This window comes from Tympanuchus pallidicinctus, unplaced genomic scaffold (genome assembly GCF_026119805.1).
Source record: "Tympanuchus pallidicinctus isolate F22 unplaced genomic scaffold, pur_lepc_1.0 scaffold16, whole genome shotgun sequence".
Classification (NCBI taxonomy): domain Eukaryota; kingdom Metazoa; phylum Chordata; class Aves; order Galliformes; family Phasianidae; genus Tympanuchus; species Tympanuchus pallidicinctus.
The window spans coordinates 18,718,311-18,743,759 of NW_026294679.1; the positions used below are offsets into that span (position 1 = coordinate 18,718,311).

Here is a 25,449-nt window from a genome sequence, read left to right on the forward strand (position 1 = left end):
TTCAAAACAAGCTGTGTGCATTCTTGCTCAGCGAGGCTTGAAAACACAGCGGATTTTGTTTGCATGCATTGGGCAGGGGGGATTCTGAGAGCAAAGCAAAAGAGCGCCTTTGACAGCGATAGATATAGATTGCTTTGTTTCCAGCTATTTAACTGTTGCTGTCATGAGCTGCGCCCATTTGAAACTTTACCGTGTGAGCAGCTCCAGTTAGAAAACAAGCAAACAAAACCTTTCACAGGGATTTTTTGTTTCTTAGTTGTGCTGATGAGGCACCTGCCAGTGGGAGATGTCACCAACGGGTCTCTGAACGCTTAGAAGCAGTCACTGCCTTGTATGCACTGCTTTGATTGCCAGCTGCAAAATGAGAGCCGCTTCTGGAAAGGCTGAGCAGTGCTTGTGTTAGGGAATGGCTTTCTAGAAAGTGTCTCCTGGAGTGGAGGAATTTTCTTTGTTGGGTGACAATATTAAGCTCCTTTTTTAACTCTCTCAAGAGCTCATTCTAACTACGTGGTTAAAGAACCACTGTTTATTTTGTTCCCTCCTTCAGAGCTTTAGGATGTCTACTTGTGTCCTATCTACGTCTCCAACAAAGCTTCCAAGTGTAGAACTTGGCCTCCCAAATATACATTGCTAGCAAGAGAGAAGTTGGTGATTTCCATGTGCTGAAAAGACTTTGTTCTTTAGGTGGGTGACAGCCCACATCTCTGCGGTGCTGCCGCGCACCCTGCCTGCTCTGCTGCTCCATGATGCTGAGCAGAGAAACTGTTGCCTTTCCCTTGCGAGTGTCTTGGGGTTTGGTGGTACAGCCATAACTGTCTCAGCCCCACCTTCTGTGCAGAGGAGAGAAGGGAACACCTCCAGCTCCTACCTTGTGGGAAGTGGGAGCTCTCTGAACAAAGGGCACGTTTCACATCCTTCTGAGTTAGATGAGAGTGTGTACCCATGTGGGCCTAACTCCAGGCGTGTGTTTGATGTTACAGCTCCGCGTTTGTATTGGGCAGAGGGCGGTGAAGGTTCCCGTGAAAGCTGAGGTAATTAAAAGGAAGGTGAGAGGGACAGATGCTTCTCGTGCCACTCGGTACAGTCTTCTACTCGAGGTTCTGCGCATCCAATTACCGCTTCCTAAGAGACTTTAAGACCGTGATATGAGAATTTGTGCCGCTGTCCGTGCTGCTGGTACTCGGACCATGGGGCAAGGCATTTCTCTTCGGGTACCCCCGTTCGAGGGAAGGAAGGTACCGGGCGCTTGCCGGCGCACCGGAGCGGCTCTTTGCTGCGGGGGGCGGCGGCGGCTCCCGCTCGCGGCACCTCAGCCCGCGGGGCGGGACGGCGGCGCGGGCGCGGTCGGGATTGGCTGGCGACTCCCGGAGTGGCGGCGGAGCGGACCAGCCGGGGCGGGGGCGGGCGGGCGGTACCCCCCGCGGCGGGAGCGGCCCGCGGCGGCGGCGGGCCGGCCGGCAGGGGCGGGCGCGGGGCTGCTGGCGCCGCGCAGTGCCCGCATCCCGGGCAGCCGCGCCGTGCCGCCCCGCTCCGCCGCCGCCGCCATGGGCCGCGGGGCCGCCCCGCTCCGCCGTCTGCTGCTGTCGCTTCTACTTCTGCCCGGCCCGGGGCTGGCGGCCGGGGAGCCGGAGACGGCGGAGGAGCGGATGGAATACCGCGACCCCTGCAAAGCCGGTAGGGGGGCTGGCGGGCGGGAGGGCCGCAACTCCGCGAGAAGTTTGGCAGCCGCCGGCGGTGGGTGCGCGCGGCGGGACAGGTGGTCTGCCGGCCGCGCGCCGGGCTCACCTGGCCGCCCGCTGCCCGGGGCTCCCGTCTCCGCAGCACAGCGAAGCCGGGCGCTGATCGGGAGGAACGGCGCTTGCTGTCGCGGCTGCTGCCGGCCGTGCCCCGCCGCTCCCATTCCCGGGCAGCCCCGGGCCGCCGCTCCGCTGTCCGCGAGCTGCAGCCTCGCGCGTGGGGCGCGCGTACGTTTGTCAGAAAACGACGACGCGTTCTTCTCATCTCCCTCACCCAGCTGTCACCTGCTGCTCCCAAACGAGAGCTTTCTTAAAACGATAGGAAAATGCCCAACAGGGCTTTGCAATTTTTTTCTCATGTACAATCGTTTTCTGTGCATTTTTGCAGCGTGTCGGCGGCTGTTTCAACTTGTCCTGCGTACGGCTCTCTTCCCCGAGTTCTGGTGCGTGCCCCGAAGAGGCGGGACCGCACCAGAGCTTCGCGAGCTGCTCCCATCCCGCAGCTCTGCCTCCATCCCGCAGCTCTGCCTCCATCCCCAGCTCTGCCTGCCGCCGCTCGGGCTCTCCTGGCGCTCCCCGCTCACGGGGAGGGGAAGGAGGATCAGAGCCGGTGAAAGCAGCGCCAGCTCCGGCTTCAGCCATCAGCCAAACCTCCCCGCCTATCTGCCTGTGTCAAAGTTACTGTCTACTCTCTAGCAAGTCTTCTCTTGCTGCCTTCGTCGCTCTCTCAGAGTTTTTTCATTCCTGCATTGGATTGTGTCGGGTTGTTTCTGAGCGTATGCTAACTCATCTTAACTGTTTTGATTTCTTCAAGAGCTTCTGTCATCACTTGTATCTCAGTTTGCAGGGAATATCAACTCAGATTTTCTCTTTGGAAAACTGGGTCATGCTCTTAATGTGATCGTTATTCCTTTTGGTTCTGGCAATCAGCTGATGTTTGATCTTGTGAATGGCTTGTCTGCTAGGAAATCCGTAATCAATATCTTGTTAACCGTACTCCATTTACAGATAACTTTGTGCAAAGTCTTGTTTTCTTGGTGCTATAAGGGGAACTTTCTTCACGTGCGGTGTTCCTGGTCCCTGGGCTTTCACTTAATGACAGCTTCCCTTGTTGCCAGTCGTCTTCTGACTGCTTTCAAGGTGTTTGCAGCTCTGTCTGCTCACACAGATGAATTCCATCCATACATCTGTCAGAGCTCCTCTCTCTATTCTGTATTGCAAATTGTTTAGCTGGCCTTGTGTGTAGTTTGTGTTATGAGTGGAGTGTTTTATTCCAAAATTAATTGGAGTCCCCTTTTATCTGCAGACTGTTGACTGCAGAAAATGTTCCCTTGATCAGTAAGCCATTTGTGTATATATGTGTACATGTGATATGTGTATATATTTATTCATTATGAAACCTAGCCCACCCGTACATGCTTTTATTGGCTTTGTGTCTGTCTCTTATTTGGTAATGAATTCACCTCTCTCTCTTTCCAGAAAAGCTAGGTTTTACTGATATGGCTGTGATTCAGACCTGGAGACATGAAGTTTAATTAACTTACCAGCATCATTCAGGGAACCTGTGGCTGAAAAAGAGAAAAAAAAAAAAAAAAAAAAAAAAATCAACCTGTTAATTACCTGCCTCTGCTGCAGGTCCTCTCCTTTTCCTGCAGCTCCCTCATTTCCAGGCTCTCCACCTCTCACTTCTGCTTGTACAAGGAGCCTGCACTGAAGCCTCCCTTCATCATGCATCCTTTCCTCCTCTTCTGATCAGCATATAAACCTGGTGTGTATTATTCCTGTCAATCCTCTTCAGTCAGGATCAATTCTCATTTCTCAGTATTTGTCTCTAATAATTTTCTAGTGTTTTTCCAACAGAGAAATGAGAATGAGTGGACAAGACCCCTGGAGATCACACACACTCTTCTTGACCAGTTCAAGACCAGGCTGGTGCTCGTGACAGTGCTGGCAAGCATCTGTCTTTGGTGGATGCTCTTAACCAACCCAGACCACCACTGTTTTGGCTTCCCTGTTGCCTAACCTGGGGCTCCAAGTACTTCGCTTCAGGTCTGCCTTTTCCACCCAGACCTTATGGTGCAGAGGATGGTACTTCTACTTTGTTGTAGCCTTTTACACTCATGGGCTGGGCTTGTTAGTGTGTTTCTTGTGTTCCAGTCTACTTTTCTGTAGGCAGTATGATCCTTCCAGTCAGTCCTGATACATTGTGCTTTCTGGTTCTCTAAGCCATCTTTTCTCCATATAAGCCATTTCAGTCTAAGTGCGGAGACCTTAGGCTGCAAGACGTTTAATGTACTTGTCTCTATGCACTGAGCAGATCCAGTTTTTGAAGTCTACCCAAAACCAAGGCAGGCAGGACTTTTACCACTTGGAGTTGTTAGACATCACCCCTCCTCCTCTCCCTGCCATTCATTCACATGCTTCTTCCTCTTCCAATAATAGACCTTTAACAGACCTAAGCAGGAGTTCTGCTCTCTGAACGTCATCCCAAAGTATTGAAGTCCAGACAAAGTTACTGAACTGCACCTCTGTAAATGAGACTGTACACAAGAATGTGGTGAAGACGCTTCTAACAGAGTTGGCCCTCTAAGTTGGGCTATTTAGGGGCAATTGTCTAATAATTATGTAGGAAATCTGTCAAGCTCTGTTTCCAATGTGCTGTAACATCAACAAGTCTATTTAATTTCCTTGAGCCCGAGTTTCTCCACAAGTGAGACACCATCAAGGTTTGCCTAGAAGTTTGACTACCAAGAGGGCAGTGATTGCAGACCCTGCTCTGAACAGCTCGAATGTTATATGCTTTATGAGGGTAAGTTTTTGGTTGTCTTTGAAGCTGACACTGTGAAACCTGTGGTGGTATTCTTGCTGTCACCGCAGTTACACAGCCTCCTGTGTATGGTACTGTGGCTGCAGATTACATGCAGACTCTAGCCCATTGCAAAGACAGAGGCAGCTCCTAATTAAATGTTTTCCGAAGCTGTTAAAAGTATAGTGATGTACTTCACTTCTGCAGGCTAATGGCTGTGACTCAAGGACGTGATGTGTTCAGATCTGGCAGGTGAAAGCCTGTCAATTCCTTACCCTGCAGCTCATGCCCTGAGGGTGAGTGCAGGCTGTTGATGATTCATCTCCTAAGCCCTCAGTGAAAAACCTGGCACAAGTTTCCCTCTGTTGCACTAGCTAAGGGTATGATTATATCTAACAGCAAGGTGAGACACACAGCAGCACAGTGCAATAACCTGTTAAGCCACTGTAACGACCGGGTACAAGTATAAATGTGTCCAGTCACCAAGACTCAGCTGATGATAACTCCACTGCCACTTAGTCTCTAAATCCAGCCATCCTCTATTTCCTTTTCATAATCCACGGCTGCTTTCTTGCCTTTTGGTAGGGCAGGACATGTCTGGATGAATGGTAAGGGAGAACTGAGGCAGGGCTGCACAGCTGGTTTGAGTTGCCAGGGGAGATCACAGTGCTGACTCTGCTAGGTGGTTTTTGCTCAGTGTTGTGTCACGTCCCTGGAGCTTTCCAAAGGGAATGGTACAAAGGTTCCTTCTCAGATAGTCTCTGTAATAGGTAGGAAAATGTCATAAGCCTACCCTATGCTTAGGATAGATTTGCTGCCCGCAGAGTACAGCTAAAGATGTAGGTTCATAGAACATCTGCTGTTCTATGAGTTGAACGGGACCCATGGGGATCACGGTCCAACACCTGGCTCCACACAGGGTCACCTAAAATTCAAACTGATGTCTGAGAGCAGTGTCCAAAGGCTCCTTGAAATTCCAGCACTCAAGCTGTACCCACTGCCCTGTGCAGCCTGTTGGTACCCTCTGGCGCAGACCTTTTCTGTAACCCCCAGCTGCCCTCCCCTGACGCAGGTCCATGCCGTTCCCTGGGCCCTGTTGCTGTCACACACAGCGGAGCTCAGCGCTGCCCTCCACTCCCTGTGAGGAGCTGCAGCCACCAGGATGGCACTTCGCAGTCTCCTCGCTGCTGAGCAAACCAAGCCTGGCACAAGGTGGCTGCAAAACAGGAGGATAGCACCAGAAAATTGAGTCCATCCCTGAGGATTTTGCAAACTGGGGACTATGGGAGAGTATAACAGTAGCCTTATCTTCTGTTTGTTTATCACTTGAAAAGCTGTTAGAAAAGAAATCTAGCAGTGATAGAGCAACTATTCCTGCCAAACCATTGCCCTTTCAAGGATGGATGCTGTTTGCCCAGTCGTAGGCTAGCACTGTGTATATCTCTTCCTGCTGGTCGATCCATCAGATTCTAAACATCCCACAACAGAGTTCTTAAGCCTTGACTGAGTGCAGTTCAGAGTGATCTTCCCACAGGGAGATGCAAATTGTGCTTTGCTTTTGTTCTGTTCCTCCTAGCTCTCCTCTGTAAAGGCAGTGCCTTTTGTCCTGGAGGCAGTAGTGAATTTCACTTGAGTTGTGGTATAAAACTTAGAAGTCACATGCAGACATTTCTTTGGGAAGCTGAGGAGGTTACTGTTAGGAACTGAAAGCCGTGTGGGGGCTGATCGAATTGGAAGGAGGAGGGGGGAATCTGTGAAGTTTAGTTTTCATGAATATTACTTGGGTTTTGATCTTTCTCCATTGAAGCACAGATCCATCGCATAAGAAGGGAAGCTTGAAAGCTCTTTGCAGATGACCCAGTGAATCCAGCCCACACACCCTGCGAGGGTCTGCCTGACTCTTGATTGGGGCTTTTCTGCATTCTTGCAAGATGCCTTTTATTGGGGGGCAATGGTTTGAGCAATGACAGAGTATTTTCTAACCTGTCCTTTGCTTATCGATTGCAGATTCCTGTGGAGGAATCTCATTTGTGTCTTAAAGATTTTTCTATAAAGCCTTGAAGCCTCTGAGCTGGTGTGGAAGGTCCAAGTGAGCTACCATGGAGCTGTAGTGCAGCTATTGGTGTTTCCAGCTCTGAGTCATAGAAGATGGCAGTGGGAGATGCTGACTTACCCAGGGCAGACAATATGATGGCATCAGTACTGGCAGCTGAATACTGACCTCCTGAAGCTATGTGCAGCTGCATGAACTAAATAAAGTTCCCTTCCTCCTTTTTTTGACTCCTTACTTCCTTGTATGTACTTGCTTTACTTGTACTTAAAAATGTGCTTCGAGGTAAGAGCCTGGGATATAACCCAACCTGTGGGTTCCTCAGCACTGGTAGGATGTTTACAGGCAAAGTGACAAGCTCTCTCAAGCAATTGTTCCCCTTATATTTTTTTCTCCAGTAGGTCATAGCAAGGGTTAAATCTTCAAGGAGGATGTTGACTGAGTCTTTTTGGGTGGTCTGGAAAAGAATGAGAGAACAAACTATTAATTTACCTGCTTTGGGGAGGTGACAGCAATTAAAGGGGAAACAGGTGGGTGAAGGCTACTGCGGACATTCTGTCTTTATATACATTCAGTGTTGTTGCTGTTTGCAGCTGGGGAGGCTGTATTTTGCAGTGGAGTAGAGTTGCGGTAGAAACTTCTGCCTCAAAGGAAAGGTAAAAGGTGACCTTTGTTATAATCCCAGCCAAACACAAACTGATGGTAACAGCTTGAAGCAAAATTAACCACCAATCATTTTCTTTATTGAAATTCCCAGTCACTGAATATATTGGTGTGGTGAACTTGAGACAAAATCTTATGATTGTTGGGCACAGGAACATATAAAAATCTGTGTTTGGAGTCCTTCCAACATTCAGCTGTTTCCTTGGTATCCAAAAAACCATGCTTGATCTTTGACATTACTTGGGATATGTTGAGTCTACTTGTCCTGAGTGAGATTTAACTCTCAGTGCTATACAACTTAGTATTTAGCAATGGGCAGGACAAGGGATGGGCAAACTTTGTAAGTAGGAGTTGTATTTCCAGAAAGAAAGCTGGTAGAGTAGGGAAGAAGTGTTTTGGTTGTCATGGACACTTCTTTGTAAAGAACTTTTAGAGCTTTTATTGAGCTTTATAGTCTTAGTGCAGTTCACAGGTGCATGCCCTTGACCATAACCTGTGCAGGCTTGATCAGTGAGGATAGCTCATTCCTCAGGTGTTCTGTAGCATGAGATTAGTAAGTCAAAGAGCCCCAGCCAAAGGAATTTAGAAAACTATGCTGCATATCCTTCAGGCTTCAAAAGCCCGCAGAGCAAGGAGTTTGGGCTTAGGGTACTTCCCACTTGTATAACTGTATTTTACATTCACAGTCCTGCTTGGAGTTTTCATTCTTCTCTTGTCCCAACCTCCTGTGTAATGTTTATGCCTTGCTGGAAGGCTCACCCTGGAGCTCGCTGCATCTTTTCAATCAGCCACTTCTTTCTCTCTGCTAAAACTGTGCCCATGGGTGTTTCCCAGGTGAGCAGCTGCTGCCCTGGTCTGAATGAGGCGAATCATATAACTACAAATTCCCACTGTAGTCAGATCAGACTCATGCATTCCTGCTTGGGAAATTGCAGCCACAGTGTGCCTATGTGTTAGATTTTCTGGAGCACTTTCTCTAATACACCCGTTTTCTTTTTTCTCCCCTCTCTGTATTACCTTAGCTGCAGAGACCCACATGCTCTCTGTCTGCTTCACTCTGTTTCCTACAGCTTCATTTCTGGTGCTCCTCCATCTCTGTTCTCCTGAAGCTCTCTTAAGTTCCTGCCAGAAGGATTTGCTCAAGTCTTACCCTGCTGTCTCAGGTGTTCTGAGATGCTCTCTTCCTCAGTCTGTGTAAGGTGCTCTTTCTCTTCTGTCCTGTCCCAGCATTAACTCCTGCTATTCTCCCAGATGTCTGTGGGTTGTTACATTCTCATTAATCTGTGCTGCTGCGCAGCCCTGTGCTGTGTTGTGCATTTGCCTGCTGTGTTGCCTTAATGAACTGATTCTGTGGAAAAAGCTGTTTGCTGTAGTAGGTGGTTGCTTTGCCAATCTCCTTTCCCCCAGGAGACTGGAGGGAAATGATAGGCCTGGCTTCTGTGAATCCAAATCCAGACCTGTCTGTACCAAATAATGGTGATGGAACTGGTGAGAACATTGACCTGATGAGGAGCTTGTTTCTTTGCTCTTTTCAGAGACAAGCAACCTTGGAAGAAAGGAGGCACTTCTGACAGTGAATGGCCTTCTTGTCCTGGACCATGAATATTGCAGTTATGAACCTGCAACAAAGCTGCTTTCACCTAGTGCTGAAATGTGCTTACACTGCTCAGAAAGGATGGATGATTGATTAGAAACTGTTATTGTTCTGATTCAGATACTTAGGGCTTCTGCTTTTTATCCCCTTTGTTATAGCTGAGCTCCCCAAAAATGCTGATCTCACTGGGCATGTATACTTTGATGTTCAGATCCTCTCTAGCACTTCCTGAGCAGGAAGGTCCCAGTCAATAGAAACTGCTGAAATGTGCAAAGAAGCATTTGATTAAACAACTGTCAATGTCTGATTGCTCCTTCTCAGCCAGTTTGTGTCAGCCCAGCTTGGAATGAAAAGAAACTGTTAACTGTGTGTGTTGAGAAGGAAGTCCACTCTAAACCCAATGGTAAATCACCCTCTGGTTTGATCAATACAAAATGTCAGAGAGGGGCAGCTGCTATTGGTTCTTGAAATAGTTCAGCTTTAGATCGAAACAAAAATTCGTAACCTCTCAAGGCATTTTGTATTCATGCAAATACCAGCATTCAAGCAAAAAAGCATCTGTTTCACCTCCCAGTCCACAAATCCCAAGCAACTTTGAGAGCAAACCATCCCAGTGTTAGAAGTCCAAGCAAACTTTGTATTTTGCCTCAATTTATTCAGAATTAGATGTGGGGTAATGCTGAGTGCCTTTGCCTACTTATAAAACAGATTGATGCAGTCCTGGACAATACTGAAAATTAACTTTCTCTACTTCTCATGTCATAGCTCTGGGTGTTCCCAGTCTCCCATGTCTCGTTTGCACAACTTTGAATTTAAATAGCGTTGCCTGCATAAGTAGCATTTCCTAATCAACAGTGTTTTCATTTGCTTTGAACTTTGCCAAAGTTTGCTGTTTTGGTTACTCTTTTGCATTCTGAATTTCAGGATTTCAGGTCAGACCTGCTGAGGGTTTGTTGCTTTCAGAAAACAGAATTTGGAGAAGAAAGATTATGTGCAAAATGTACCCTGCCTTGCACTAGCACTGGCTAGACATAATGGAGGAGATGATCCTTGCTCTTGTGACACGTGTTTGCTGTGGAAAGAGAGAACTGCCTGCAGCAGTGTGTGTGTGTGGGCAGGGGGCTGTGTGATGAAGGCATGTGTTGATTGTTTTTGCTTTATATTTCCCCAGGTATAAAATAGATACACTAGTTTTGCCAGGTCAGAGCTCCCTCCTGCAGAAATGACAGAATCAAGTCTTCTCTGCGGCTTGTAATGGAGCTCCTTGAACATGAAAGGGGGACTTGAATTATGTTCAGCTCAGGAACTCTGCACCTGAGGCTGCACCAAATATAGGTAACAAAGGAAACTTTTGGGTGCATTGCCCGTGTTTGTTATAGATGTTGGGTAGAGCATAGAAAATGAGGCTCCAGAAAAAGCCTGGGTAGCTGCAGAACAAATAAATCTGAGCTTTGTTGGACTCAAGAAACCCTGGACTGAGAAGCAGCAGTTGGTAAATGATTCTGCCAAGCTAAGAAGAAAGTAGGCACTGGGGAGCTTAACATAGTGATCTATGAGTCAGGGAATCTTGAGATGGCTGGAAATCATGGACCTCCATTTCCCTTACTGAGTACCTTGAGGCTAAGTAGGACTATTCCTTGGGTGGCTATTATAGTTACCGCAAACTAGATGAGGACAGAGCGGTGATAAAACAGCAAAGTTTTTCAGCTGATTCATGGAGCCTGTTAGTAGGGCTCCTGGCAGTAGAAATTGCAGCTCTAAGTTGGATGCACCTTGCTTTGCAGAATCAAGATATTTGATACTTTAGAGGCCTAATTTAGATTTCTGTGGCTACTAAGTCTTGCCTCCACCATTGTCCACATACTTCTGTGTCGGTTTATCTGCTGCCACTGCATTCTTGACAAGAGAAAGGCAGATCTCTTTCACTAAAAGCGAGTTTTAAAAAATTTTGGCTGGGCCAAGAACTTTCTGACTTATTTGCACAGTGTGAGTTTGAGCATGGGCTGTTTTTCGTAGTGCTGTTGCAGTTAACTCTGATTAGAGACCTACAGTTCAGTTTGGTTTTTACCTGCTGATGCTACTGACCTGGGAAGGCAGAGGCACTCCAGTTCTTGGTGCTTACCTTCTGGGGTTGCTTTTGCAGCAGAAGAGAAGCCTGTTGTTTGTAGTGATGTTGATATTGGAAGTGTGTTCTGCTCAATGACACTCGGAGCTGCAGCTGGCCCTTGTATTAAGCTGCTGATGTGTTGTGCAGTTGAACACTGCCTGGATTTAATCTCTAACCTTTGATTGTTCTTGAAAGCATGTTCTAGGGATTGCATTCCCACCCACGCTGCTCCTATGACCCTTTCCATTTCCTGGGTGTCTAAGTACAGAACAGAAAAGATTCATTAACCTGGCAAGTAACCTCTTTTTATGGGGGAAGTGATTTTCTGTCACGCTCTGTTAGATCCTATTGATTTCTGTTTTTCCCCTCTTTGGCCTCTTCTGCAATATATTCTCTTCTTTGTCATGCTTCAGTAACAAGGTGATATGTGATATGCTGGTGTTTTGGTGTTGTTTTTTGTTTTTTTTTTTCTTCTTTTTCTGTTTCCTAGGCTGGGATCTCCTAAGGCCATTGCTGAAGTTGCCAAGGCTCTGCCTTTTCTTGGAAAGCTTTGTTGTTAAGGTAAACTGTTGTTTAGTGATGAGATACTGACATCAGGACTAAGACCTCTTGGCTGTCCTCGTTTTTTCTTGACACTAAAGAGCATTTTCTATCCTTTTGCACTCTTTTTACATTGAACAATTATTAATCTCCTGGAAAAGGTACAAAATGTTTGCCATGGAGTTTGTAACTGCGTGTGAAATAGAGACCCTCAAACCATCAAGCATGCCTGCTCTTTTTGTCATAGGCACTTTTGACTGCTGGGTCCTGGATGCTTTTGCTATGCCTGCATACATCACACCTATATCCCTGACTCCCAAGCTGAATCTTTGCAGTAACTAGTTAGAGAAATAGTTTCCCTTCCAAAAGTATGCTTGCACTTCTCCTACTAATTTTTTAGCTTTCGCAGTTACAAGAAGCCATATTCTGTAGAAATGTTTGGCTTTCATGTTGCCTACCCCTACTGCTGTTGAGATTCAGTTGATCAGAATGAGGACCTCCGAAGGGAGAAATAACACTCATTGTGGCAAGACTTGACCAGGTTGGCCTAAAAGATGATGCATGAAGAGCAGTTACTATTAATTTATTAATATTACTCTTTTGAATGTAAGTCCCCAGACTACTGTGTGACTGGTATTTTATGTGAGAATCTGGCAAGGTGCAAGCAGGCCATGAAAGAGAAGTTCTATCTTCTGTGCGTTTTCTTCCATCCATTCTGAAATACATGCTGCTGACCCAGAATCCATGCCTTGGGTAGAACTTGTCCAGAATGCACTAGGGACTTGCAGGCTTTCTCCTTGCCCAGAGTAATTCGTAGCCCCTTGGGTATTTTGTCTGCGTGTGGAATAGGAAGATTGCAGCTGAATTAAGTGATAGAAAGTCTATGTGTGCCTATGGGAAAGGACTGTCTTTGGAGGAGAAAGTGGAGTTGGAAGCCATTGTTGCAAAACTGGTGAAGCTGGCTGTGTTAGTATCAGCAGAAGGTATCATCAAAATTGCAACTAATGGCTAGGGAGGCTTTGAAAGGATATTTGCTCTCCAGTGTAAATGCTTGGCTGGAGCTTGGTCACCAGTCCCTACAGGGTGCTAGAATGTTTTTTCAGCCAATATGAAGGCTAAAGGGATTGTGTTTAGGGGTACCTGTTCTTTGTGCATTGGGAGTGGAACTCCCTGCCATGTGATGCTGCTGTGTGGCACAGGCAACCACTGCTTCCTTGAGGACTTACCTGAGGATAGTTCTTCCTCTGGAGGGAGAAACTCAGGAATCAGCCCTGTCTTGGAAAGACTGGAGGAGAATGATGGGGCTGTGCTGCAGGTGGTGCCACTTCTCGCATGCTTCTGTTACTGACGATGAAGAGAGTGACAGATAAACCAGCCAGTGCGTTGTGGGCTTCTTGTTACTCATTATCAAAAACCTGCCAGCAGCCTCCTTTACACTGTCACAAGCCAAGGTTCTGGCTTTGTCTCCAGTCCCCTGCTTTACCCCAAGTCTTGCTAACGTACATGAATGCAAAGTCCTGAAATTCAGGTTCATGGTTCCAAAGTTCATGGTCTTGAGAATAAACAAAAAACTATTGTGATGGCTGCGAGCTGGGTACCCCATTAACCCGGAGTCATGAATATTTATTACACTGGATTACAAAAGAACATAGAGACTATATTGTATTTCCTATAACTTTATTTCCATGGCATCTTTTTCTTGCTGGGTCACTTTAATGTAAGCTTTGCTTATTTAGTTGCACACTTTAAGCCGATTAACTTTTTACTAATAAAATATGTGTTGACTCCCTTTGTCCCAGCTCCTGTTTGTTTGTACCTACACTCCTGCAACAAAGAGTCGCAGAGAACTGCTTTAAGCTTTGGATAAATCCCCCTGCTGGAAGCTTTGAACAAGCTGAATGTGTCCGGGGGTGATTTCAGTCTTGCATTTTCTCTCTTGCCCTGTCAGTGCCTGGAAGTTGGGCCTTGCAGAGCTAACTCTTCTGAACACCTCCTTCGTTTCTGAAACCATTTGTGCTGCTATGGAGTTTGGTGAGACCAATTCAGCCTGTTATTGTTATTCTCTGAGCTGGGTCAGAATAAAGCCAGCTTCTTACTACTAGTGATGGGGGGGACTGGGGAAGCTTTTCTGCCATGAAGAATGATCTGTGGTTCTTTATGTTCAGTAGTTTCCCAGCTTGTAACTGCATTATTCCTTCTTTGCTTACAAACCTTCCTCTGCCATTCAGTGCACAACTGTTGGTTGTTCTCAGATAGATGATTACCTCCTATCTTTTTTTTAAAGTTGCTCTATAAAAACTCACTACTGGTGGCAGTTGATGACCTGTGACCACAAGGAAAAAGAAGGTAGGCAGGATGCAGAAACATAAAGAAGAAGGAAGGCCCTACTTTGCAGCCTACTGCAAAGAGAAACAATATCCTCCTTGGGATCATCTCCCCTGCTCAGAAGCTGGTGATGACAGTGGTGTTGTAGCCATTGATTTTTGTTCTGCGTTCCCATCCCATGAACTGGCTCTGCCTGGGTAGATACCCTATTGCTGGAGAACCACCAGCACTATTGCTAGGTTGGGTGGGACTTTAAGCAACCTTGCTGTGCTGTAGATGTTCCTGTTCATTGCAGGGGTGTTGAACCAGACGACTTCTAAAGGTCCCTTCCAACTTTAACGATTCTTTGATTTGATGCAGACCAGCAGCTGCTGGAGCAAATTCCTGGGCGCTGTGTCTTTTCTGATCAAGCACAATAAAAATGTCCTTCTGCAATAAATGAATCTCATCCCTTTTGTGACCTTTTATTATTATTTTTTTCCAGTGGGACTGGTGACCCTGTCTTCTGTATGTACCCAGGAATTCCTCTGACAAAGTCTCACAGCTGTAGGAAACTGGAACCAGTTTGCATTTTTGAGGGCTGGAGTTCTTCCTGACACTGGTCTGTCTGGGGCTTGGAATTTTTTTTTTAAATTCTGAGCCAAAAAATGGCTTTTCTGCCTCCAAACAAGGCTAATGCAGAGAGACCTTATTGGCAGAGTTAAATTCTGGCAACTGTCTCATAGCAGCTCTGCCTCTTCTCCCCTTTGCCCTCTGCTTTTGTCAAACTGCAACCTCCCACTTCAAAGACAGGCACACTCCTGACACAAGACTATTTGCTATCCAGAGGGCACAAACATCTTGTCAGGGGAAGAAGTTGTTTACATTGTAGAGACAATTCATTAAGGCTGGGAAATGTCAAATTTGAAGTTGCTTTTGCACATTCAATCCAGCCCTGCTTATGTGTAGTGATAGTCACTAATTATACGATTGCATTACGCTGCTGCTGGAATAAATCCAGCTCTGGGGTGAAGCAGACTGATGATGACAGGAATCCTTTCTCTTCTCTTGCAGAGCCAGGGAGGTGCACAGTGAGCATGGATGAAAAAGCTTCTGTTTTTTAGACAGATGAGTGGCACCATGGCAGAGTGCATACTGATGCTCTGCATGCTTTTAAGTGAGCTGTAGCACCAGTCTTTTCAAAGATTCTTAATACCTTTGTGGTTTTCTAGGTTTTTGACATGGGAGCATATAGATAACTTGCAAAAGTGCCAAGTATTTGCTACCACAAAGGGGGAATCTAAGCTCTGACACAGAATGCACCGTGCTAATGTACAAGGCTCAGCTGGGGTCTTTCAGAGAGAGATGGCCAGCAGAAGCAGTGCCTGCTTGTGGTTGTGTATTTCATATAACGCTGTGAATGTTTGTGAAGGCCTGGGGTGAGTGACTTCGGGGTGATTCTTTGTTTTCAGGACAAGACTGGAAAGGGACGGATGGGTGTGCTGCAGTAGGAGGCCATCCTCTGGCTAGGGAGGGCTCAGCAGCTGCTCTGTAAGTCAGCTGTGTCCAGTTATGCTGTAGTTGTGGCCACTTTATTCGGTTTAAGTCCTGGCTGCTGTCTTTCCTCCCACCTTTCTCCTTCCTTTTCCTTGTATAACTGAGCTTCAGGGAGAGAATGTAATCAGAGTCTGATCTGGTTGAGAAGTTTTTTATCAAGTTGGTTTCCACACAGACTGATTTCTTTGACTGGTGTTGCTTCCCAGTTTTGTGAGTACGTGTGGTAGCTTGAGTGGTCACAGAACCAACTGACTGCTAAAGAGGAAAGAGAGAGAAGAGAAAAACAGCTGCCTTAGGGGGTAACCAACAGTTCTGCAGGCTGCATTCAGAGTGAAATAATGTTTTTGTTTTGCTTGTCCTGTTCTGATCACCTGCCTGGACTGTCATGGCTGTAGCTAACTAATCCTCCAATTTTCATGAAATTATAGATTTTATTTGTTAGTGATCAAACAGGACTAGAAAGCACTAACAAGAGTGTGTTACCAGTTTATTGGAGGTGTGGAAGGTAGACCATATTTGCATATGCATAGAATCACAGAATCATAGAATCATAGAATTACTCATGTTGGAAGGGACCTCAAGGATCATCAAGTCCAACCGCAGCCTAACGGTAGTACCCTAATTCTAGCTGACTCTGCTAAATCATATCTCCAGGCACCACATCCAAACGGCTCTTAAACCACATCCATGGATGCATGAAGCACAAGCTGTGTTTAATGTTATTTTTGTGCTGGATGGCTTTAAAAAGTTTCAGTGCATGAGGAAGCAAAGCTGTGTTAGGGTGGCTTCTCTTTCTTCCATTTCCAAGGATATGGAGGAATAACAGCTCCTTCAAATTCCTTAATGCTGTGGTTTTATGCTGGTTCTTGACAACTCTTCTGATGTGATGCTATGTGGTTTACTATGAAGGGCCTTCAAATGATTAACAGTTTCCTCCTGAGATTCTTCTATCTTCAGAGCTTTTTATTCTAGTCTGGATGTTGGTTTGTGAATAATTATATATTTATTAATTCTTTTAAAATGGCCATGAATTGATTTACCTCTATGCAGAATCTCCTGTGCACTGATTTCCATTCCTGGAGTGTTCTTCAGTAATATTCTCAAAAGTTTACTGGGTGAGACAGACTGTAATGCATAGCCTGAGTTTGTTCCTAGCACTTTCTGAGGGCGGCCATTGCAACATCATGTGCTCCATACTTTCTGCAGAGATCAGGATAAGAAATATCTCTCATAACTTGGGCCCAAGGCAAGAGGCTGAACTGAAGAGGACCCTGTTACTGATGGAGAGAGTATAGCCTATAGCATGCTGAATCACACAGCTTTTTCATTCATTTCAGCTGCTTAACAGGATTACATGAGGAGTGGTTTCTGCCTCCAGGCACTTAGTGCCTATGGAGATCTGCAGCTGTCTGGATCGGTTAAGTGCAAATCTGAGGACTCCCCTTTATGCAAAGGAATGTATGAATTACAGAAACCATGTGAATCAATTGCATGGGAAATTTTTCAATTGCTTCAACCTATGTGAGATTTGAAGAGGACTTTCAGTTGACTGTGTCGCGTCCCTGACAGTTTCCCCCTTAATGAGAGGAGATGTTTCAGGATGGCCACTAGGTGTAGGAGTAGGATAGTTTTGGTGAATCTCCTTGCCTTGGCCAGCGGGAAACAGCGCAGTGTGCAAACAAACTGAGATTGCTTGTTCTTCTGTAGCATGACTTCCTTTTGAAGTGACCAAGCCTTGACACCCTTCAGACTTGAGAGGGAAGGTAACTGTAATACCTAAATGCTCCCCAAGAGCAGATACTGTGTCTTGGGTATGGAGCACTGGGCTGAAGAGCTGGGACATCCAGCTCTTCTTTGAGTTCTGTGGTAAAAAAAATGTGTTGTGTATTCAGGACATCCTAAGAAACGTACATTTGGATGACTCTTTGGGATGTGTATTTGATGCCTGATTCACCAAACTTTGTCTAGAGAAATGTGACACACTTTACAGTGCAGCACCTTATTCCAGTGGATGCAAATTCTGCACTGCACTTTTCTTAGAGTGCATGTATAACATGCCTTTATTAACAAGCAAAATATTGTCATCTATGTTCTTTTCCCTTTCAGTTTTTTTGAATTCTTCTGATAAGCTCCCCTGCGTTTCCAAATGGAGATGTTTATTGTCTGCTTCCCTGACTGGATTTAATTTTAGAAGAGCAGTAATTGTGAGTGAAGTCCTCACCTATCTGCTCAGGCTCCTGATCCACTTGACTACGGACTGTTAGTTTGCATGTGGTCTAGATTGAATATGCTGTTGCCAGAATGGAACAGAGTGGGAAGCCACAGTGGATGCAATAAAAGTGAGAAGGCAGTTTCAGATGTACAGCAAAATATTGAAGCATACATTTCAAAGATACATAGGGTACAAGAGCATCATTTGTGCTTTGGGGAGTTCTAACAGATACAGCCTCATATCTGTGGTAACATCTGGATGACAAGTGGGCAAAAGTCACTCCTGTCCTAGGAGTAACTCACTTCTGTGGAACCAGGAACAGGGATGCTTGCACTCTGTGACTTGGCAGACTTTCTTCACATGCTGAGGTGTTCATTACAGGTCTTCTATTTGTGAGCCTGCAAGTGCGATGCTGCAGGGACGGGACCCTGGCAGGAGGCAGCATTTAGACCAGTCAGCAGCATTCCAAGGAGAGGGCACTGGGGAAGCCCAGGCAGACCTAGGAACAAAGGAGCTGTTGCTTGGAGCTGCATGATGAAACCTTTCTCTGTGGAATCCAGACAATCTCCCCATTTATGTATAAGTGGCATTTGGTCACAGTTTTTGGGCAACATATGGAAACTGTTTAAATTAGCTGTATGAGCCATACGTGAAACAGATGCATATTCTTGAGTAGGCTTTTGTAATTTACATTTGAGCAAGTGAAGGGTGCATCTGGCTTGCTTGGTGAGTGGCAAGCACGTCCTCACCCACAAATAGTTGAGTGCTTGAAGTGAAACAGAACCAAATATTACAAGACATATACTGATTAAGACCAACTTCTCAGCAGCACCTACTGCATAAATAAGATGAATAGATATAATAGCACTTGATCATTCATTGCTTTCCTGACTGCTCACTGCTGGTGCAGTGATTAGTAATTAGAGGGACATGAAACCTTGATGAAGAAAGCAGAACTGCTGTGGCTTTTGAATCCTGATAGGAATTTCACATGGGAAAAAAGTGCACCCAAAAGTGATACCTCTAACTGGAGCTGTGATGACCTCTGAACTTGTGGAGCTCTATACTCTGGGAGGACTGTGTTGCTACACAGCCCTATGTGCTCACTGTGGTGCATGTGGCTGAAACAGGACAAAATGGCTTTGAATATAAAGAGCATCGACTTTATATGTGCCAGCTGTTACAGAATAGACCAAGGTGATAGCTGCTGAAACTGTGGTGATGTTTGTTGTGGTTGTTTGGGTGCCTGAGTTCAGCTGTGAGGCAGTAACACTGGAACACAAGAATGGGAGAGTTTATGGCACTGGGTTCATACATGCAGTAAAAGAACTCTGGGATGAGTGCTTTTAGGGCTGACAATGAAACAGATTTTGGAGCATCAGAAGAAATCACCCAAAGGTAGGCCATAACAGGGTATGAATCACTGCTACAGCAGCAACACTGATTTGATGTGCCACACAAGAACGTTTGTACAGCAAAGCATTCATTCATGGGTATATTACTGACAGTTATGCTCACCTCCAGCACTGGGTGCGGATCTGAGTGCCACAACATTTGAAGGACAGAAAGCTGTTAGAGAGCACCCAAAGCATGGCTACGAAGATGGCGAAGCATCTGGAGAGTGAGGTGTGTGAGGAGCGGCTGAGGTCCCTGTGTTTGCTCAGGTCAGAGCAGAGCAGTTGAGGGCAGCCCTCATGGTGGCTGCAGCTCCTCTGGGAGCAGAGGGCAGCGCTGAGCTCTGCTGTGTGTGGCAGCGACAGGGCTGAGGGAACGGCATGGAGCTGCGTCAGGGGAGGGCAGCTGGGGGTGAGGGAAAGGGTCTGCACCAGAGGGTGGTGGGCATGGAACGGGCTGCACAGGGCAGTGGGCAGCCTAGGCAGATGTAGAATTACCTACAGATGTCTCAGTTTTCAAAGGCATTAGGTTTTGGTGGTTAGAGTGTCACCAGACAGTTGCAAGAGAACTGTGTTCCTTCATAGCTTTGCTGCTGGTAATTTGTTTTTTTGTTGGTTTTTTTTTTTTCTTTTTAAATTTTTTCTCTTTTATTTATTTATTTATTTATTTTTTCTTAATTGTGATCACTGGAGTTTATTCTTTCCTGCCCCTCATCCAAAATGTAAGCTGTGCAGAACTCCCTGGGCCGTAATCTTGCAAATGTTTGCGATTTGCTGCCACTGCTGTTGGAGCCCTGGAGTATGACTGAGGAGTGTTAGGGGTGTGCATTGTGCCACTGCAGCAAGATCTGGGGTTGCACTGAGCAGTCTGACTTTTCTGAATGGGTGTTGGCAGCACAAAGAAAACTTTCCTAGGTTCCCCTCTCCTCCTCTAGCTCAGGTTGGAGCTGAAAGAAAGGATCTGCAAGCAGGAGCCTAGAATTCACTGCAGCACAGGTGGTAAATATGTCCAAATGTAGAAACAATGTGTTCCTGAAGCGGAAGTATTGAGTTGCCACCTGAAGCAGTGATTGAGCACCTGGTGGAAGGCAGCGCCAGCCCAGGGGAGTTCAGGTGCATGCAATGTACCTGAATGACCAGAAGGGATGGAGCCAGGATCTGTCCCTTACAGACCTCATGTAAAGGTTGGCAAAGAAATGAGGGTGTTTCTTTAGAGATTCTGTACCTGAGGTCTTTTGAAGGTAAGCAACTTCTTTCCTTCGTGTCTGTGCTCACCGCTGTTGCATTTGAACAGTCCTGGCTTGCTGCAGCCTAGCACCTTGCTACTTTGTTATTGTTGCTGTGCATTACAGTGTTGCACTTCTTAAATTTAAGAAGTGAACCCAATAGTTGTTTGATGTCTTCTCTGGCAAATGTTGATGTTTTGGGTTGCGGACAAGCATAGGTGAAACATCTCCTGTGCTTTGAGCTCTCCTTCTTGTTTTGTTCATGCACTTCTTTGGACTGTTTTTGCTAGTGGTGAGACTTATCAGGAAGCATCTTTGTCACATGCATTGCTCTAGTAATGTTTTGCGTGTTGCAGGGGGTGGAGCGCTTCGTTTTGCATATTTTTAACCCCTAAATACTTGTGGTGAGGCCAGTCTAGGATAGTGGCTCGATTCTTCATGAGGAAGGGCTGTAGTCTGCTGTCAAGGTGAGCAGTTTCTACTCTACCTGTTTGAGGTGCTACTATGATTTTCTGTGTGCGGTATCTCCTTCTGATGGGTGTTTGTACTGTTTCATTTTAAAGGGAAAAGGGAGGGAAGGAGATAAAATCTGTTGGTCTCCTCTTATGGACTGTTGTTGTTGGGAAGGAAAGAAGTATTTTTCTTGTGGCTTGCCCCTTATCGATGCAGCATAAATGCCATGTTTCATATTGGATCTTAGCTCGGCACATGTCTGGGACAGTGCTAGTGTCTTATGCAGCCAACTTGCTTTCTTGATTTCTCTTCTAAACTTGTGGTGTTAAGTGTTCTACTAGTTAAGCTACAATACACAGTCACTTGTTTTGTCTGCTATTACTGCTTGCTTTTTCTTGACACTGTGATTTCATAGCTTGCAAGAATCCCAGTCCTGTGGGGGTGCCAAACCTTCCGCTCCCTGGAGTGAGCTCAGTGCTCTGTGAAGGTCCTTCCTGGTTGGCATTTGGAATGTGGCATTTGCCCATTTCCTGAGATCTCATATTATTCTTGTATAACAGCTTTTTTCTTCCCCCCCCTCCCCCCCCCCCCCCCCCCCCTGTTCTGCTCAGGCACCTTTGCATGGCTTGGGAAATAAATTCTAGCACAGTCAGGAGGTGATTTGGGGGTATATATCCCATGCTCCCACAATGCCATTCTCTGTCTGTTAATCTCATTCTGATCTCTTCATTGTTGTGTTTTTGGCAACCAAAATTCTCCTCCCAGGCCTGAGAATTTAACATCAGCACATTTGCATGACTGATCAGATTTGTCTCGCTTCTATGATGACATTGTTTCTATGGAAAATTAATGGATTCTCACGTTGTACTTTTAATGGCTGAAACCAGCTCCCTTCCACCCCCAAACTCAGAGGGGAAGTCTGTAAACAGCTCAAATTAGCCATCCTCCGTAAATATTTCCCATTTCTTTCGTACCTTCTGTCTGCTTCTTTGCTTTTTTTTCCTGCAGTGCTGCAACACTCCACTCCTGGTGCTGGTGGATGAAGAACAATGAGTAAAATGAGCCAGTGTTTGCTTTCCTTGTCTAGCCCATGAATAGATGTGATCTATCACGAACTGCCCCCTTTCATCCAGCACTGTGGTTAGAAATTGTTAGCCTGTCTTTAAGTTTGCTCCAAATGGGCTGGAATTCTACCTTCTTTTTTTTTTTGAGGATATAGCTTAGCTAATGGTTCTGTTCCTGCTCATTTTTGTGATGAGCCTGTGTGTGTGCATGTGTATTTTCTGCATGCTTGCTTAAGATCACCTGTTCTCTAGCTGCATTGCTTGGGGCTCCAGTCAGGTGACAACACCTAATGCATCAAGGAAAGAGGGCAGTTTCTGCAACAAAATCTGACACCTGAAGAATAAATTCTATTTCCAAATGATGCAGTTTAAATGAGTTGTGATGGTTCACTTGACACTGTAGTCATGGCTGGTAAAATGACTTTAAGGGGAGAAAATGCTTAGCTGTAGAACTGCTCTAAATGAAGTTTAGGATTGCAGCAGTCTTAATTTTTCACCTGCGTCTCTAAGGTTGTTGTTCCTCAGCTTCATTTGAAAGAATGAATCCAGGGCAAGTCCCAAGGTGTGAGAGTTATCTGAGGAGAACAGCTGGCCGAGATTGATTCCTACCAGAAGACTGAAGCTGATGGCTGAAAGATTCAGAAAGTTTTTGTTTTGTGGACAGTTGGTGAGGGGTGCGCAGTGCTTTAGGTCAAGGTCTCGGTACCCATGGTACTGAGAAAGTGTTGTTGAACAAGAACCTGAAACTCAAGACAGCAATTCGTCTTTGAAATGGGGACTATGTTCCTGGCCTCTATCCTGCAACTGTCACTGTCATACCTGAGTCAGAAACTGCTGTCATGCAGTCCCCATGCCTGCCCTTGAGGACACGTTGGAAACAAATCCACAAGATTTAACTCTCTGCCCCATTCCTGTCTTCTCCAGCGAGCTTGAAGGCACCCTTTGTGAAATCACACAGCAGTCAGACCTTTCCACTTGCTCCTGATCCAGATGAGAAGGGCAGTCTTTGGGCAGAGCTTCTCACCCTGCAGCTTTGAGCACTTGTCTGCATGTGCTGGGATCTTTCTCCTGCTCTGGGTGTACGTGTTCAGCAAAAAGCTGATGGACTTGCATATGAGTCCAAAGAAGAGATGCGTGCTCCTTGCGAGACAGTATCAATTCTGACCAAATGCCTGTGGAATTACTGACAAGTGGTGGAAGATGTTTGCTGAGATGTCTCTGAAAACCAGAGCCTACATCTCTTACAAGGTGGAAAGAAGGGATTTTGAAAAAACTTGTTTCACTTTGGAGCTATAGAACTACACTTGCCTGTCCTTTTCCTAACCCAGACTTGCCTTGTGGACTAGTGTGTACTTCCTGCCAAGGATCCTGCTTTCAGCCCTACAAGTCCAAGGTGGGGTGGTGTGTCTCTTAGAAGGTAGATGTGTCTGTTGCAAAATTCACCAGGATGAACTTGGTGTTTCTGTGTTCTGATTGTCGATCTAGTTATCTGAGGTTAAAAGATCAGACTGGTACATCAGGCAGGGGGCCATGTTTTCTAGTGAAATGTGTTTTGCCTTAGCACTTGGGTAATTAAGGTGTGCTCCTACAAATGACAGACAGAAAAGTATGGGGAACATAATGTCTGAGTTAATTAGAACAAAAATGTTGTCAATGGTATAAGTTAAAATGCTGAAGATACGGACATAAAGAGATTTATTTGAATTCTTGTGGTATGGGGAGGGAAGGGCAAGAGTGAATCTGCTTTGTACTGACAGGGCCTGGGCTGAAGCAATTGACTGTACAAAGTGTTACTTTTCTGGATGTAGTTGTTGCACGAGGCTTTGGATTATATTAGTGAGGATAAAATGCCTCCAAGTGAAGGGCCACAAATCATAACTGGGCCAATAGGAAGGGAAAGGGGACTGTAAAACAGGAAATCAATTTAATACTCTGTGGGTGTTTGCAGCGTGCTCACCCTTCCTTCAAATTGCCAAAGGAAAGATTAATTAAAGTTATATCGAGCAGCAAAAATGATGGAGGGTGTGCAATGGGGCTTGTGTGGTATGACTTTCTCTGTAATTAATTGACAAAGGCACACTTGGATTTCATTATCCAGAACCTTGCCGTCTCCTTCTCTTAAAGGACAGCAGAAATGATGCTGTATTTCCAGTGAGAGCATTTCATATGCACTTGGGGAAGGCGAAGCAGGGAGGGAGGGGAAAGGTGCTGCCTCTTGTCAAGAAGCACCTTTGTCAAGTGCCACTATGCTCTCTTTGGAGACTATCATTTAGGATCAGAAAACAAAACACATTTTTCTGTTGATGGTTTTGGTTCCTGGTTTCCACTCCTACAATGGTTGAGAGCTGTATGCACCATGAAATGTAGATTTTGGCAGGGAATGGTGATAGCTGGACCTTAGACTTCTTGCCTGTCTGCTGCAACACAGAGCTGTGTTGTGGGAGCTTCAGGTTGGGTTAGGAAACCGTTCTTCAGGAGAGGGTGGTCAGACCCTGGAACAGGCTCCTCAGGGCAGAGGTCACAGCCTCAAGCCTGTTGAAGTTCAAGCAGCATTTGAACCATGCTCTCAGACATAAGATTTGAATTTTGGGTGGTTGTGTGGAGCCAGGAGTTGGGCTTGATGCTCCTTGTGGGATCTTACCAAGTCAGGGTATTCTATAACTCTACTTTTTTAACTTTGTGCTTATTTGTTTTGGCAAGGGCATCTTACCAGGATGTGAGCTGACAGGAAAAAAATGATATAAGGTCTTTTTTTGAGTGACCATTTGTTTTTCCCCTATATGCCTCTAAACTGTGTAACTTGGGGATTGAACAGATCCATGAATGATAGCCCTATTTAAAAGCAGTTTCCCTGCACTGTCTTGTACAGACTAGGAAAGTGCCAGATGCTCAGCTATCTCAGGTGTAGGTAGCTAGTTAGCACTTGTGAACAAACCAGATCAAAATACATTTGTGTGTCCATGGTGCCTTCTGGTCATCTGTTGTCTACCTACCCGTGAAATGCGACCAAGAAGCGCACTGCAAGCTGTGTACAGCTTGCATGAAGGTCCATTTAGACATGAATGGGCAAAGCTGTCTTGTGACAGAACTGCAATGGGGTGTGCATAGTCATCTAAAGGAGATAGTGTGCCAGAATGTTAGTTTGATCACATAGCCCAACTTCCTTTATGAGAAGGGTTAAGCTGGCCCCTTGAATTTTACACATTGCATTACAGAGAAGTAGCATCCTTAGCCCTGTAAGTTGCTCCAAAGTATTACAGCAGACATCCTCTTGTAGTACTTCTATGAATGGATGGATGTTTAGCCCTTCAAAAGCCCATAGATGGAACTGATTTGCTGCCTGTGTCATGGATTTTGTGTTCTGAGTTCACAAATGCCATTCTGCATCACCTGTACTGGGAGTGGATTCATAAATCACCGGGCAGAAGAGACTACCATGGAGGTATGCAAAAGGTGGAGACCTTGAGTGAAGAAGCAGCCAACAGTAGTAGGAGAGTTATGAATATTATAAAGAAAAAATCTTTCTCCTAACCTAATTATGACAGGCCGTATTGCTCATGCCACTGATTTTTATTTATTTTTATTTTTATTTTTTTCCCCTCAGCTCCCCATTAAAATAAGGCAGCATGCAGCCAGGAGAGAGTATGAGTTGTTCCTTAAAACCAAATGTTATATAAGCTCACACATGTGCTTGCAGCTTTGGACAAATATAAGCCCAAAGTGTGTGTTTGTTACTGCTTTGT

General features: G+C 45.7%; 1 protein-coding gene across 11 annotated transcripts in view; it reads left to right on the forward strand.

Annotated features, from left to right (window-relative positions):
* The first annotated feature begins 1,505 nt into the window (after positions 1-1,505).
* The window catches only part of TLL2 (tolloid like 2), a 128,049-nt gene continuing 104,105 nt past the window's right edge, over positions 1,506-25,449 (forward strand). For all 11 annotated transcript variants that reach the window (XM_052676960.1, XM_052676971.1, XM_052676958.1 and 8 more), the window contains exon 1: positions 1,506-1,674. In XM_052676960.1, coding sequence (XP_052532920.1) covers positions 1,545-1,674 — 130 coding nt within the window. In that variant the 5' untranslated portion in view covers positions 1,506-1,544. The remainder of the gene's footprint in view (positions 1,675-25,449) is intronic.